The 15,218-nt window shown below is 47.7% G+C and overlaps 1 protein-coding gene across 1 annotated transcript in view; it reads left to right on the forward strand.

Annotated features, from left to right (window-relative positions):
* The first annotated feature begins 3,150 nt into the window (after positions 1-3,150).
* Abca4 (ATP binding cassette subfamily A member 4) overlaps positions 3,151-15,218 on the forward strand; it is a 150,092-nt gene continuing 138,024 nt past the window's right edge. The window contains 4 exon segments of the mRNA XM_021157524.2: positions 3,151-3,296; positions 11,567-11,660; positions 13,026-13,167; positions 13,904-14,043. Coding sequence (XP_021013183.1) covers positions 3,231-3,296; positions 11,567-11,660; positions 13,026-13,167; positions 13,904-14,043 — 442 coding nt within the window. The 5' untranslated portion in view covers positions 3,151-3,230.

Raw genomic sequence — 15,218 nt, forward strand, 5'->3', positions numbered from 1 at the left:
GGTCAAAGCCAAGGCAGGCAGTCAGTCACCCCACAGACTAAGCAACTCTCCCAGTCCACCCTTATCATTTCTTGATGGTGAGAAACATTCAGAATCCCTTCTGGCTTTTTGAAATGTACAGTTCATCTTTGCTATTTGTGGTCAGGTCACCGACTGCATATTTAAGTAGCACTGGAACTTGCTCCTAACTGAAACTTAGCACCCCTGGGTTTCTTCGTGTCATGTATGTCAGCAATATACATGATAGACATTGAGGCTTTTCTCCTTAACACTTTTTAGAACTCAATAGAATTTCCCCTTTACAGTAATACTATGATCATGGACCTATGCAAGAGTACAATCCGAAAGTGTATGTGTGCATGCGTGTAATCTTTGTGGAAGATATGTATGTTATTCGTGGTTGATATAACTTACATTGGTTAAGAATCTTTGTTACAAGTGACAGGAGTCAAACGTGAAAGTGTTCAGGCAAAGGGAAGCAGCATTAGTAGCAGGCTCTTACAGCTAAACTGCCTGAGACACAGAAGCCCAGCCATGTCTAATGACAGCTGGCCAGGGGTTTGGCTGAGGCTGGGACATGTGTCGTCCTTCTCATCCTCTCTGAGTGTCCTTTAATATCCCCTTGACATCACAGTGTTGTTCTGGGAATGCAGCCTTAGGGTCTGTGCTAGCCTGTGCTACATACCGTAATATTTGTAATATAGCAGCACTACTCATAATGGTCAAAATGTAGACAGGTAAATAACATGGCATATACATGTAATAAAATACCATTTGGCTTTAAGGAAAGAAATCTGGACTCACATTCTATGGCTTGAATGTATATGGCCTTTGAAAATCCACAAATTGAGCCGGGCGTGGTGGCACACACCTTTAATCCCAGCACTCGGGAGGCAGAGGCAGGCAGATTTCTGAGTTCAAGGCCAGCCTGGTCTACAAAGTGAGTTCCAGGACAGCCAAGGCTACACAGAAAACCATGTCTCAAAAAACAAAAACAAACATACAAACAAAATTATAATAGAAGACAATTTACATGCTGATAATCTGATGCCTCTAACTTTTCTATCTCTGGGTAACTTGAAGAAGATCTAGTCCATCGCCAGCTGTCTCTGGCCCATCATAACCCCGCACGCTTTCCAAATATCTGCCATTGGCAACCTGATCAATCATGGTTAGTGATTGATCTTAATCATCTGTCTACATGCTGACGAGTCTCAAGTCTCTATCTCCTAACTAAAAGAGTAGACTCCTGACTCCAGACCCAGGTATCCACTGCCTGTCGGACACCTCAGTGCAGCGATCATCATAGGGACTTCACTTCGAGGTAGCTGGATGGGGTAGCTCAGGCCTGACGGACATCCTCAGTTATATAGACCAGCCTAGAACTGTCTCAAAACACTAACTTTAAAAATATCAGAATCAAATGCAAATCTCCTCCTACCCACTTAATTGGCACCCACTGCCATTCCTCCCTCAGAGGGACGAGTCATCCCTCATGTCCAGCCAGTCAGGCTCCAAGCCCCAGTCTTCCTAGTTGTTCTTTCACCACCAGTCACCTAGTCACTTCCAGTCATCTATCTGCCAGTCACCTATCTGTGGTGTCTCTTTGCTTCTGGTCGCTCTGAGCTACCCTTTCCTTCCGTGACCCGCCGTCACTCCCTGCTCTCAATCTGCCTGCCCCACACAGCTGCCTTTGGTAGGCACTGAATTAGTGTAATTTTTTTTTTTAATCTCTTCCTGGATGATAAAACACACACTCTCTCACATGGAAGAAGCGCTTCGTGATTCTGTCCAGAGCTTGCTTCTGTTTGGGGCTGCCCTGTACTTGTGAGCCACTTGGAGATCTCGTCATATTTGCTCATTTCATCTCTGTTGAGTCTATCATCATCACGAGTTTCTGAGCCTGGTCTCTGTCTCCTTTAACAGCCTCTTCCTCCAGAACCTCCTGCCCATTGGAGCCGCCCTTCTTCCTTGTGGTTTTCCCGAGCGGGATAAGCTATGTCTGCCTCTCTGTCTCTCTCGGGGAATTTTAGTGAGCTGGTTAGTTCAGTAACTCAGCGCTCTAGAGAGTAACAACTAGTGGAGTCCTTAATCTCACGAGGTTTCAGATTGCTTCCCTGTAAAACTAAGCAGACAGTTACCTCAGAATGACAGAAACAAGATACTCAAAGGCAGTTTACAGTTATACCATGTCCTAAGTGAACAATAGGTAAAATGCTATTTTACAATGACCAAAGCCTATATTAAATGCCACTACCTCGAAGGAACATTTTAAACACTCAAAGCAGAAATTTACTCACTCTGTAATTGGACTCTTCACCAAGCAGGCCTGTCAGCCCTCATGACTGCCCCATACATTCTTAGATTAGCCAACATCCCGCCCCATGTTTACAAACAGACCCAGTTAGTATCCATCCCTGGCTCTCATTCCACCCTATGGAGGTCTTGATGTCTAGGGTTTTTCAAAGAGAAAAATGTTCCTGAGATTTGAGGAGGCGGGGGCAAAACTTTCATGAGGAAGGACCGGGGAGACTTTGGGGGTCTTTGGAATCACCGCTGCATTGCCCAGTGGTCGATCTGTCTAGCAACACCCCCACTCCCATCCCTGCTGAGCTAGATCGCTCACAAGTACCGTGCTGAAGCCTGTGGCAGACTTTGCTACTATCCTGCTGAGTTTGGATTATACCAAGCAGCCAGGACCGGTTGATTAGACTTGAAGTTATTATCGGGCAAAACAAAGGGCTGAAAGAGAACGGGTTACTTTAGCTCTCCCTCATTAAGGAGAAGCAGTCAAATCAGGATCCTGTCAGAGCACTGGAAGGCAAAACGTCCAGCCTCTAGGTATGCAAAGAGAATTGTCCCAAACTTAAAATGCAGAGATATCCAGAGCATCTTCCTCAGAAGCCTCAGGAGCCCCTCTGATGTCCGATGGAGGAGGGCACCTGAAGCCGCTCCATTTCCCATGGAACAACCCATTTCAGGGCCCTCCGTGCCCGCACTTGTGTATTTAGGGCCTTTCTCCCTCTAAAAAGAAACCGAAGCCCGTCTCCTTTCCCTGACAAAAGGGCTTACAGGTAATTAGAAGGGATTATGCTTGAAGGGGAAACGCAGCCTTTAATCACCAGAAGGACACAGCAGGCTGAGCTGGACGTGGTCCCAGCGGCCTTTGTGTCCGGTGCTTGCCTGAGCCCCAGCTCGGGGTGATTCCCCCGGTGCTGGGGTGGTCCGGCATGGGCTTCCTCAGACAGATACAGCTTTTGCTTTGGAAGAACTGGACTTTGAGAAAAAGGCAGAAGGTAAGAAAGGGAGCGGGGTGGAGGAGGGTTGGGAGGAGGGAGCGGGGAGGAGAGGCAGAGAAGAGAGCTAGTTTGCCCTTTAGTTCGGAGGCCACCTTTAGCTGCTCAGTGACCAGGTGCCCTCCCACAGGATGACATCCTTCTCTTGTCCTTGGCTACTTGAAAACTATTCTGTCCCCTGCCCAGCACAGGAATCCACTACCGCCCCCCACCCCTCCAGCTTCGACACCTGCTGGCCCAGCTCCCACCACAGGGTGGAAGCTTCAAGGTCTCTGAAAAACAAACAAACAAACAAACACATCAAAGGAAAACAAGAAAACGTTGACTGGGTTTGCAGCTCAGGAAAAAACAAAAAACAAAAACAAAAAACAAATTTCCTTGACGCAAGAGCGTGGGGTGCTTTTACACGTTGATGTTCCTGGAACTGGGATGTAAATTCCCAGAGAAGTCACAGTTTCGCTGCCCACAATTCTGTTCTGTGGAAAAATAACTTTGCATCTTCCAACTGTGTTATTAACCACAGATTTACCCAAACCTCTTCTTCGATCAGTCATGGCTGGACTGGGCTAAGGGTTTAAATGTGTAACTTGCACACTCCCTGCCCCCAAGCTGGTTTTTCAGCTGGGAAACCCTGAAGTATGTTTTAAGAATCCAGACTAATATAAAGTAATGTAGGCCAAATATCCCAGGAGAAATGCTGGTGTGTGCTGCGGGAGATCAGAGCCCCTCCAGAGTTGCTACAAATGGTTCCTCCATCGTTTTTTCTGTGGAAGGATAAGGAGCAAATTCGTATCCATAACGAAATGGGGCTGAGAGTGTGCCTCGGCCGGGCGAGTGCTTGCATCCCCAGTACCACACAAACTGGGCACGGTACCCGTCAAGAGGGTCAGAAATTCAAGGTCATTCTTGGTTATCTAGTGAGTGAGTTCAAAGCCAGTCTGGGATGCATGTGATCCTGTTGAGAGAGAGAAAGAGAGAGAGAGAGAGAGAGAGAGAGAGAGAGAGAGAGAGAGAGAGAGAGAGAGAGAGAGAGAGAGGAAGAATGAGGAGGAAGAGGAGGAGGAGGAGGAGGAAGAAGAAGGGAAGTTAGGAAGGAATGGCTGTCCCAGAGCCCTACAGAGTCCTAAAAACATGAAACAGCTTAAGGAGATGATGGGAGGGGGGAGGGTTGCTGTGCGAAGTGGAGAGGGCTGAGATTAAATTATGGGGCCCAGGACTGAGGAAGATATCCCTTGTTGAACTGTGGCCTCCGCACACAAATACACCCTAACACACATGTGCACACACATATGCATTCAATACACATAAGCAAGAGAAACGAAAGCTGAACCTCATGAAGAGGACAGGCTATGGGGAAGAGCATGGTTCGTGGTAGGTTTCTGTTGGTGGACTAGGCCTCTCCTGGGGACCAAAGGGAATGTTAGGAAGAAATGGGACTAGGCGGTGGGGTGGGGCGGGTCATGTGAAGACCTGTGGGGTACCTTAGGCAGGTTTGGTCAGAGAGAGATGAAAACGGGGTTGTGTCAGCTAAGCACACAACTGCCAGCTGGGAGAGGAGTGGAAAACTAAGGTTATGTGAAGGTGGCCGTGCCACACTCCAGTTTTGAGCTCACCCACAGGGACACCATTGTCCTATGGCTGGCTGCTTGTCCCTAACCAGGCTGGTGTCATTTCAAATTAGCCTTGAAGTTATTTGGGACCCCCAGGGACCAAGTGCTAACAGTAACCAAAGGCTTCCCCTTCCTGAATGAAAACCCTGTCAAAACCCGAGCAAGACTCATTGTTAACTTCATCGCGTTCAGTCATTCATTCGGTCAAGAAATAATAGTCACCAGGCAGTGTGCCAGGAGCTAAGTTCCCAATGATAGATGAGACAATTCAGTTTCTGCTCCCAGGGTGCAAATACACTGTAGATTGCCAGGAAAATCCAATGTGCCCGCCCACCGCCTCCCATATCTCCTCCCAGCCCTCCCCTCACACCGGGACTGTGACCAGCAATGCTCCCATTGCTGTGGCAAGCCAACACGGTTTCCAGACACAGAACTGACTCGGGAAACTGAGCCTTTCGCTCGAATTGGCAAGTGGATTCCTGTTGGGGGATGGGAGCCTTCCTGATCCCTGTGTGCTCCCCGGGGGATGGGTCATTCATACTGTGAACCCTGTCTCACTTAAGCCTGTGTTTGGTATCACCTTCATGGCCTGGAAACTGAGATCTCCTCGGTACCCCGAGATAGCTAATGTATCCAGGATATCTGGGTAAGATGAGAACATTTTCCTAAACCTCCCGTTTAGACCTCTATGAGGGAGTCTGCAGCTCCATTCAAGGCCTTTGGATCTTCTGGAAAGATCTGCATGCAAGAAATGGTGACTGCAGAAAGTGAGGCATGACTGACCCATAAAACAATGAGAATGGACAGATAGCAAGGTGTTCTCTCCATCCTCCTTTATCTCCCCTCAAGATGCAGGAAGGGCGTCTTCAAGAGCCTGCTTCCCTTCCTTCTTTTCCCATCTTCTGTTAGCCTTTATTTGATGTTACAAAGTACTTGCCTGGCTTGGTACTAAATTAGTCACATCATTTTACTCTCACGGTAAGGACTGAGAGGTTTCAGTTAGCCCTGTGGGTACCAATAATGCAGGCTACAGTTGGCCCTGTGGGTACCAATGAAGTGACTGAGGATCATTCCTCAGGGTTAGCATGGGTTGGACTGGGGATTAACCATGTGTGACTTCCGGATAGCAGACGTGACCATCAAACTCCACTGCCCTGACTAACAGAGTAGTCACAGATATCACAAAGAAAGAATGACTGGGAAATTAATTTATCACCGACCAGGGCAGTAAATGTAAAGTAATATTGCATCTATAACCCCAGTGCGTGTCTGACCTGCATGCCTGAGGGAGAACGGAGCATAGCCCTTGCCCTGGTGGAATGTGTCAGGCAGAAGGAGGTTGCCACGTGATTCCTGAGCAGAAGTGGAAGTCCTGGTGGACGGAGTGGGTGGAAGCATGGGGTAGGGGAAGGGCCGGGAATTCAGAGGTGATGTCTCAGGATCTTAACCCTCACAGCCCTGCCTCCCAAAGGTTCTGTTCAAAATCCTACTTGCCCACTCTGGTAGGGAAGGCTTGTCAAGCGTATTAGCGCCAGTTTTTCTTCCATATCCTACAATCCTTTGGTGTCCCCAGGTCCCCACTTGCAGAGGACAGGATGTTGGGTGAAGGCCTGAGGACTCATAAAAACAGGGGTTCACAGCCAGGTGGTAGTGGTGATGGCCACACCTTTAATCCCAGCACTCAGGAGTCAGAGGCAGACAGCCTGGTTTATAGAGTGAGTCCCAGGACCGGCAGGGCTACACAGTGAAACCCTGTCTCGAAAAAATAAAAATGGGGTTCGTGTCCTAAACTCTAGAGGCGGGTGCCTGGTATTGCTGTGGCCTTTAGTGCTGGCTCAGCGTTGGGCGAAAAGAACATAGGGGTACAGGGAAACTGGCACCAGCTGCAAGTGTGCTAGGCTCCGGGTGGCATCGGGCCAGGTTTGAGTCGCGTCTGGCTTCTCAGCCCAGAAGGGAGGATCAGTGCTGTTGCTCTCCAGCTCTGCCTACCTCTCTTTTAAATTGAAAACAGAGAGGGAAGGGAGAAAACCCAACTGGCTGTTTTAAAACAAGCACAGCTCTGCCCTGGCCGGGAACCTTTCCTCCCCCACGGAGGCTGAATGGTAAAGATGTGGGGGAAGAGGAAAGGGGGAGAGGAGGCAAGGAAATACCAGGTTAGTTTAAGAAACATTCCACAGGGGGGGCTTCTGAGCTTGGACTGGGCTTAATTAAAGTTGCAGACATGTTTAAAGTGGGGAGGGGGAACTCTGGAGACATGTTTTTTATTATAATGTGGAATTTCTCCCTAGGGCATGCCTGTGTACACTTGAGCAGCAAGGGTAATGCCTTTCTGGGCTGGTGGTACTGATTCTGGGGGAGAGGAAGAGGCTGTGGGGAGGACCCACCTGCCTCTGCTAGTCGGGGAATGAATGGCAGGTAGTCTTTGTGCGGAGTGGCCTGCGAATGAGGCCGCTCCAGATCCCTGGCAGAGGAAAAACATCAGCTCCTCCTCCCCCTCCCCCATCCACCCCGTGCAGCTTAGCGATTGCCGGCTATGCTGAGATGGGGGAGGGGCTGAGAGGCTGCTGTTAGTTTTCATTGTATTTCCTCCATCATCTGTCTGTAACCTGCTGTCACCCACTGTGCTCGTGTGGCCCTTGCTATGAGACATAAATGGTCTGTGTGCCAGGCTCTGCTTTCTGTGCTGGGCACGATGAACATATTTCATGATTACAACTGCTCTGGGAGACAGGCCCTTTTTGACAGATGCATCCCTGTGACATGGAGAGGTTCAGAAGTTTCCCAATGTCATAAACCCCAGCACTTGGCCCCAGAGTAGCCTGTTATTAATTCTCATTGTACACTATAGGAGAAAACAACATCCCCATTTCATAGATGAGAAAACTGACAGAAAATGAGCAAGCCTGAGAGCGGTTGAAACCCAAAAGCTCACATTCCCAGGTCAGCACGGGTGGCATGTAGCATCCCATACAACTCACAGGCTGACACAATGCATAGGCATGCAAGCTTTGATGGAGAGCCAACATTACAAGCAGTTGTCTTGGGAAGAGTCACGTGCAAACTCTCTGGACTGGTTGTCTCAGCTCCCTGGAGAAGACACTGAGAGCAGCTTCCAGTTTCAGCACCTGTCGAGCTGCTATCTTGCCAAACCCGTTCCCCCACCACCCTTACAGGACAATCTGGAATGGGGGGAGGGGGCAGCTCTACGTGCCTTTGTGGGGTGCAGTGTGTTATAAACTCTTCGGACTGTTGACTGGCCTGAGTCCCTGTGTCAACTCCAGCTTCCCGGAGAAGCACCCTAGGCCCATCTTGACTGAGACTTACGCATCCCAGAAAGAGCCGATTGGAACTTCCTGCGACTCCTGCCTTGCGTGGGGTGGGTGCTGGGGTCACAGTGGAGGACAGATATGCCTGAGAGTGTTGGTCTAGGAACCAGGATAGAGAGTAACAGGCAGGGGTTAGGCCAGGGAGGCTCTCCCTGGGATGTGCCTTTCCTGTGGACAATTACCAGCAATCTTAATTGCTAGCAAGTATTCCTGGGGCAGTCTCCTTAAACAGCAGGTGGGAATTGCCCAATATGGGTGTTTTGTAATCCTGTGGAAATGGCTATGGGAGAACTCCAGAAACTGAGCACCTTCAGAGAAGCCTATTCTGTCTTCTTGCCTTATTTGTACGCGTGCTTCCTCCAACCCGTCCTCCTGAGCGAAACCAACAGAAATAAATGAGTAAAGTCTTTTTGAAAAGTGACCATGTGGGCTGGTGAGATGGCTCAATGACTGTTCTTCCAAAGGTCCTGAGTTCAAATCCTAGCAACCACATGGTGGCTCACAACCACCCATAATGAGATCTGATGCCCTCTTCTGGTGTGTCTGAAGTCAGCTACAGTGTACTTATGTATAATAATAAAGAAATCTTCGGACCGGAGCAAGCAGGAACTGAGCGAGCAGAGGTCCTTAAAAAAAAAAAAAAATCAATTCCCAACAACCACGTGAAGGCTCACAACCATCTGTACAGCTAAAGCATACTCACATACATACATAAAATAAATAAATCTTAAAATAAGAAAAAGTGACCTCGTACCTGTAACCATTTTTGCTTTCCCTCAACATGTGACCTATTTCCTACCACCAATTTTCAGATATGTTAGAACATCCTGGGTTCTTCATGTGTCTGTGTTGTGTTGTTTTAAGCAGCACACCCGTTTGTTAAACATTTATGGAGCCTCTACCTGCTTATTTCCTAATTCCTTAATTTACATCTAGTTCCATAATTCATCTTCTCTCCCTCTTCTTCCTAATTCCTCATCTCTGCCTTCCCGCTGTGCAGGGACGAGAACAGCGCCAATCTCCAGCGCCTGTCTCTTTAGAGTTGGGAGAGCTCTGACTCTAAACCAAGAGTCTTTCTATACCAGCCTTCTGCGATGGTTGAGACCAGCAGCCTCTTCCGGTTGTGGAAAGGGAGGATGAACCCCGGCAGGATTTCTGCTTCCCTTAAGCGATAGACCTTATTGAAGGGAAAAAAATGTTGAGCTACTGGATTTCTGTTGGTTTCGCTTTAGGGCACAGTATTTCAGAGTCATTTGCTCCCTAGTTCATCCATTAATTCAATGGCCACCTTCAGGCAAGGTCTACCATGCGCCAGAAGGCAGAACTGCGGGAAAGGGCAGAAAGAGTCTGGCCCTGGAGGTAGCAGGCTGCATTGTGTTTCCTGTTGTAACCCTGTGCAAGTCACCTGACCTCTGCAGGTCTCTTCGATTACCCACAGAATGAGAGATCACGAGACATTTACAATCTGAGGTACCAGCCTTACACAAGAGCTTATCAGAATCTGTATCCTTAGCCAGGTGGTGACCTGGGTGCGCGCGCAGAGGCGCACGTCTCCAGTCCCAGCACTCCGGAGGCAGAGGCAGGTGGAGCTCTGTGAGTTGGAGGCCAGGCTGGTCTACAGGGAAAGTTCCAGGACAGCCAGGCCAGGCCTACACAGAGAAACCCTGTCTTGAAAGACCAAAAGAAGGAGAAAGGGGAAAAAAGAATTGGTATCCATTTGCCTAGCGCAATGCTATCTGCCAAGTCCTGAAGCCTGAGGTCTCTCATGGCAGTCTTATGTCGATGTTATTTTCAGGAGTTGACATGGGCAGAATGCAAATGGACCCAGAATCTGGTTGATGTAGTGAATCAGGGAGGAGGCAGTGTAGGAGAGAGGACAGAAGAAGGAAGTCCTTTAGATAAATAGTCCTTTAGGTAAATACTCTTAGCAATGGGGCATATTCTGGTGAAAACCTTATTAGGTCATTTCATCACCCTTTATGGTCAAGTGTACTGACACAAACCTACCTACAGTGCAGCCTCCTACACAACCAGGCAGCATAGCTCTAGGGTCTATGTATCTATTTATGAATAGTGTAGTCTATTGCTCTGAAAGCCATAATAAACACAAGATTAAAACAAGAACAAGACAAAATGATGCAAGGGAGAGACAGTGAACACAAGACTCGAGAGGTGCTGCTGGTTTTACAGTTAACTTCTTAACAGTGAATTTTTGTTTCTGAGACAGGGTAGTCTCAACATTGCTATGTCTTCCGGGCTGGCCTTGAACTCCTGCTTCAGCCCCCCCAAAGCCCTGCCATTACAGATCTATGCCAACACACTTCTCTTCAAGCTTCTGGTTTCTGTTACTTTGTTTGTTATGAGTAGACATTCTCTCTCAATTGATGATTTAAACACAGTAAATGTGTAAGCCCTGTGAGAGTCACATTACCATTGACTTTGGTTTTCGTAATTGTAACTGCTGTAATTTTTAAAACGTTTTATTGGTTATTTTGTTTATTTACATTTCAAATGTTATCCCCTTTCCTAGTTTCCACTCTGGAAACTCCCTATCCAACCTTGCCCCCTGCTTCTATGAGGGAGCTCACCTACCCACCTACCTCCTGTCTCACTGCCCTAGCATTCCCCTACACTGGGGCACGGAGCCTTCTCAGGACCAAGGGTCTCTCCTCCCATTGATGTCAAACAAGGCCATCCTCTAGTACACATGCAGCTGGAGCCATGGGTCCCTCCATGTGTACTCTTTTGGTTGGTAGTTTAGTCCCTGGGAGCTCGGGGGAGGGGGGGGTCTGGTTGGTTGATATTGTTGCTCTTCCTTTGGGTTACAAACCCCTTCAGCTCCTTCAGTCCTGCTAACTCCTCCATTGGTGACCCCAAGCTCAGTCCAATGGTCGGCTGCAGGCATCCGCCTCTGTATTTGTCAGGCTCTGGCAGAACCTCTCAGGAAATAGCTATATCAGGCAATTGATACACTTCTTGGCATCCACAATAGTGTTTGGCTTTGGTGTCTGTCTATGGGATGGATCCCCAGGTGGGGCAGTGTCTGGATGTCCTTTACTTCAGTCTCTGCTCTACTCTTTATCCCTGTGATATGAAGTCACCACAGACACTACAATGTTAAGACAGTAATGGGCCTTTTTCGGATCCATCATGATTTACCGTGCCACTGTGATCTATGTGATCTGTAGTGAAGTGTTACCTGGGCTATGGTTGTACAGCAGCCCAGGCTTGGTGCTCGGATGGTGCACAGGGGAAGGCCTGTCTTCCCTGGTTATATATCTCCTCGCATCTCTTAGCAGTTTTGCTCTTTCTGTCTTTATTATTCCTTTTCCAGATTCGCTTTGTAGTGGAACTCGTGTGGCCTTTGTCTTTGTTTTTGGTGTTAATCTGGCTGAGGAATGCCAACCCACTCTATAGCCAACATGAATGTAAGTATGAACCCAGAAGACCTGGTCATCTTTCCCTTTTGGAAGCTCTTGGGTTGGAGTGGGAATATCACATCTGTTGCCATTTCAGAGGCTGCAATGTATAAACCAGGTTCCCCAGTGCTGTACCAATTCTAGTGTCTTAAAATGTGTGCAGTGTAAGCCAACCCTGGCTGGAGTGTGTGCCATTTGCTTATTCATTTCTTTCATTTGGTGGTTGTGGGAATCAAACCCAGTCCTGTGTATATAGTTAATTTTTGACTGCTTTGTTGTTGTTTGTTTAAACTTACCTATATTACAAATTTCATTCTGTTTTTTTACGATGACTTTACACTAAGCCAACCCTGGCTGGAGTGTGTGCCATTTGCTTATTCATTTCTTTCATTTGGTGGTTGTGGGAATCAAACCCAGTCCTGTGTATATAGTTAATTTTTGACTGCTTTGTTGTTGTTTGTTTAAACTTACCTATATTACAAATTTCATTCTGTTTTTTTACGATGACTGATTTAGGGAATTTGTTTTACATGGTGAGAGGATAGAGGACAGTGAAAAGGGAACAGCACAGAATCACACTTACTACATATTATACCCTGGAGCTTCAGGGCATCTGCTAGCCTCATGGGAGCCTGTTTTGTACAGTTGCCTTTCTGGAAGGCTCCCCGTGTCTTCTGGTCAGGCTGGTTGGTCTTGTCCTTCTAGGCAGCTGACATTGAAGTCTCAAGTGTCTTGAGAGCCTCTGAGTTCCCCCAGCTCTAGTTTCCAACTTCCATTTCTCAGCCCAGCAAACCCTTGTTCCCTTGTTACTCCCAGGAGTGCAGAGCCTCCATCCTTACTGTGTAAAGAACTCGCAGGCCTTTCCTCTGAACCGCCCTGAGCCCACTTCTTTATTTTCCCCCAGAAGCTTATCTTCTAGCCTCAGTTTCCCTGCCACGTGTCCACCTAAGCTCCTAGGACAGGACATAGCCTCCCTAATGCTGTGACCCTGTAATACAGTTCCTCGTGTTGTGGTGACAATCTCCCTCGAACCATAAAATTATTTTCATTCATACTTCATGATGGTAATTTGCAACTGTTATGAATCATAATGTAAATATCTGTGTTTTTCAATGGTTAGACGGCCCCTGCGAAAAGGTCGTTTGACACCCTCCCCAAAGGGGTCGTGACCCACAGGGTGAGAACTACTGCTCGGAGACCATTAGTCTGCGTCCTTATCTGCCACTGAGCCTCAGGACACAGCACAGGGCCTAAACTATATTAGATGATCCTCCTTCATAAACAAGGGGAGAGACAGAGCGTCCGAGAGTCTGTGCTCCTGGTCAGTCTGGCCTGTGTGACTAACTCTGTCTTGTTTTCATTTCCTGTCTTAAGGCCATTTTCCCAACAAGGCGATGCCTTCAGCAGGACTGTTACCGTGGCTCCAGGGGATTTTCTGCAATATGAACAACCCTTGTTTTCAAAACCCCACCCCTGGAGAGTCTCCTGGAACTGTATCAAACTATAACAACTCCATGTAAGTGCAGCCCTGGCCGTCAAGTGTCCACTACTTGTGGTCACCCATCTCCTTCCCCCTCCCCAACAGGCCACCTGTAGCTATCTCTGTTTCCTCCAAAGCCTCCTTTAGACATCCAAGGCCTATGAAGAATTTCAAGGACCATTGCAAGGAAATTCAAAGTCAGGCTTGCAATGTGAAGTTTACTTCTTGGAAGAAAATAACGAATCCCAAATCCTCTCCTAAACTGCCATCAGTGACTTGAGAGGTAGAATCTTGGGATATGGCTTACACAGTGCATTTTTTAATCCACAAAGCGGAATATCCAGTTGTCCATCTTCTTTTCCCCGTCCAATCAGCCTTGATGGGTGTACATAGAGAGGATTTCATGGATACAGCATGGTGTCAGGTCCCATCTCTAGGAGTGGGTGGTGGAGAGGTCAGAGATTTGTGCGAAGGCTGGAAAAACTCACTGGTAGTATCTACAAACACCCTTGGAAACAACAGACCAGAGAAAATGGGGTTTAAGGTGACCTTGCCCTGGCCCAAATTGAATTCTGAGCTAATTACTCATCATCTCTGTCAGTGTTAGAATCATAAATATCCATCAATTGAGGCTATGCAAAGTCAAGCAACAATTTAAAAATAGCACAAGACTGAAAATGATAGCTATTTGTTTATAAATATTTTTGCTTAAAAGTATAAATATTAAAATATTTTAAAATTATGAATAGAAATATATTTTTCCTTCCTACAGCTTGGCAAGAGTATATCGAGATTTTCAAGAACTCTTCATGGACACCCCAGAGGCCCAGCACCTTGGCCAGGTTTGGGCCGAGCTCCGCACCTTGTCGCAGTTCATGGACACCCTGAGGACTCACCCTGAGAGATTTGCAGGTAACATGGGTGTCGGTGTTCCTATTTTGTACTTGCCTCTAGCGTCAAGGAAGCCAGAAACTGAGATCTAGCAAAGAGTGGGGAGAATCTGTGAGGGAAGATGCCAGAGACACATGCCTGTAATCCCAGCATTCCTGTGGTGAGGCGGGAAGGTAAAACAGGAGAATCCCCAGAAGCTCATAGGCTAGCCAGCCTGTCTCACACACCAGTGAACTAAAAGCAGTTGTCCTTTGACCTTTACATTCATGCTGCCGCATGTGTGCACTTGCAGAAACACATAGACACGTGCATACACACACGCATGAGTGCTCACCTCACAAACACACACAAAGACAGTTTAATGTAAGCTTCCAACAATATTTAGTATCCAGAATGAAGCAAGTGGGTCTGTTGAGAGCAGGATGTGAGGCAGAAGGATTGTGGAAGCACTAGAGCAGATCAAGGAGGCCCTAGTAACAAAAGGCAGAAGTTGTACTGTGTGCGTTTTGTCTGGGCTGCCTTGAGCTTTTATGAGAAACTATTAACACCCAGGATTAGCTGGGGGCGGGGGTGGGGCGGGGGTGGGGGGTTGAAATGCATGATCAGTAGTCTCGGTGGCTTCTAGGTTCCTGTTTAACTGATGAGAAAAAGGGTGAGATGGAAGGACTGGTGGCTGTAGTCGGAGTGCTTGAATTGAGGCTGTCAGGGAGACTCAGGCAGGATGGGTACTACAGAGGTGGATGTAGGGAAATGGAAAGAGAGGGCAGTGTGTGTGAGGAAGAGGTGACGGAAATGAGGAATCAGCTGTGATCTGACACAGACACAGGATGAGAGAGAGCGAGGATCAGACAATCCAGGGATGGAGAAACAGTCCAGTGGTTATGGCTGGTCCTCCAGAGGACCCTGGTTCAATTCCCAACACCTACAAGGCAGCTCACAACTGCTTGTAACTCCAGTTCCAGGATCTGATGCCCTCATACAGACATACATGAAGGCAAAATACCAATACAAGTTAAACAGACAGACAGACAGACAGACAGACAAGGCTAGGTGATGGTGGCTCACACCTTTAATCTCAACATTCAGGAGGCAGAAGCAGCCAGATATTGATGAGTTTCTGGCTTGCCCAGTCTACAAAGAGAATTCAAGGACAGCCAGGGGGCTACACAGAAACCTGTCTGAAAAAACCAAAATTA

The sequence above is a fragment of the Mus caroli genome, chromosome 3 (genome assembly GCF_900094665.2).
Source record: "Mus caroli chromosome 3, CAROLI_EIJ_v1.1, whole genome shotgun sequence".
NCBI classification, from domain to species: Eukaryota; Metazoa; Chordata; class Mammalia; order Rodentia; family Muridae; genus Mus; species Mus caroli.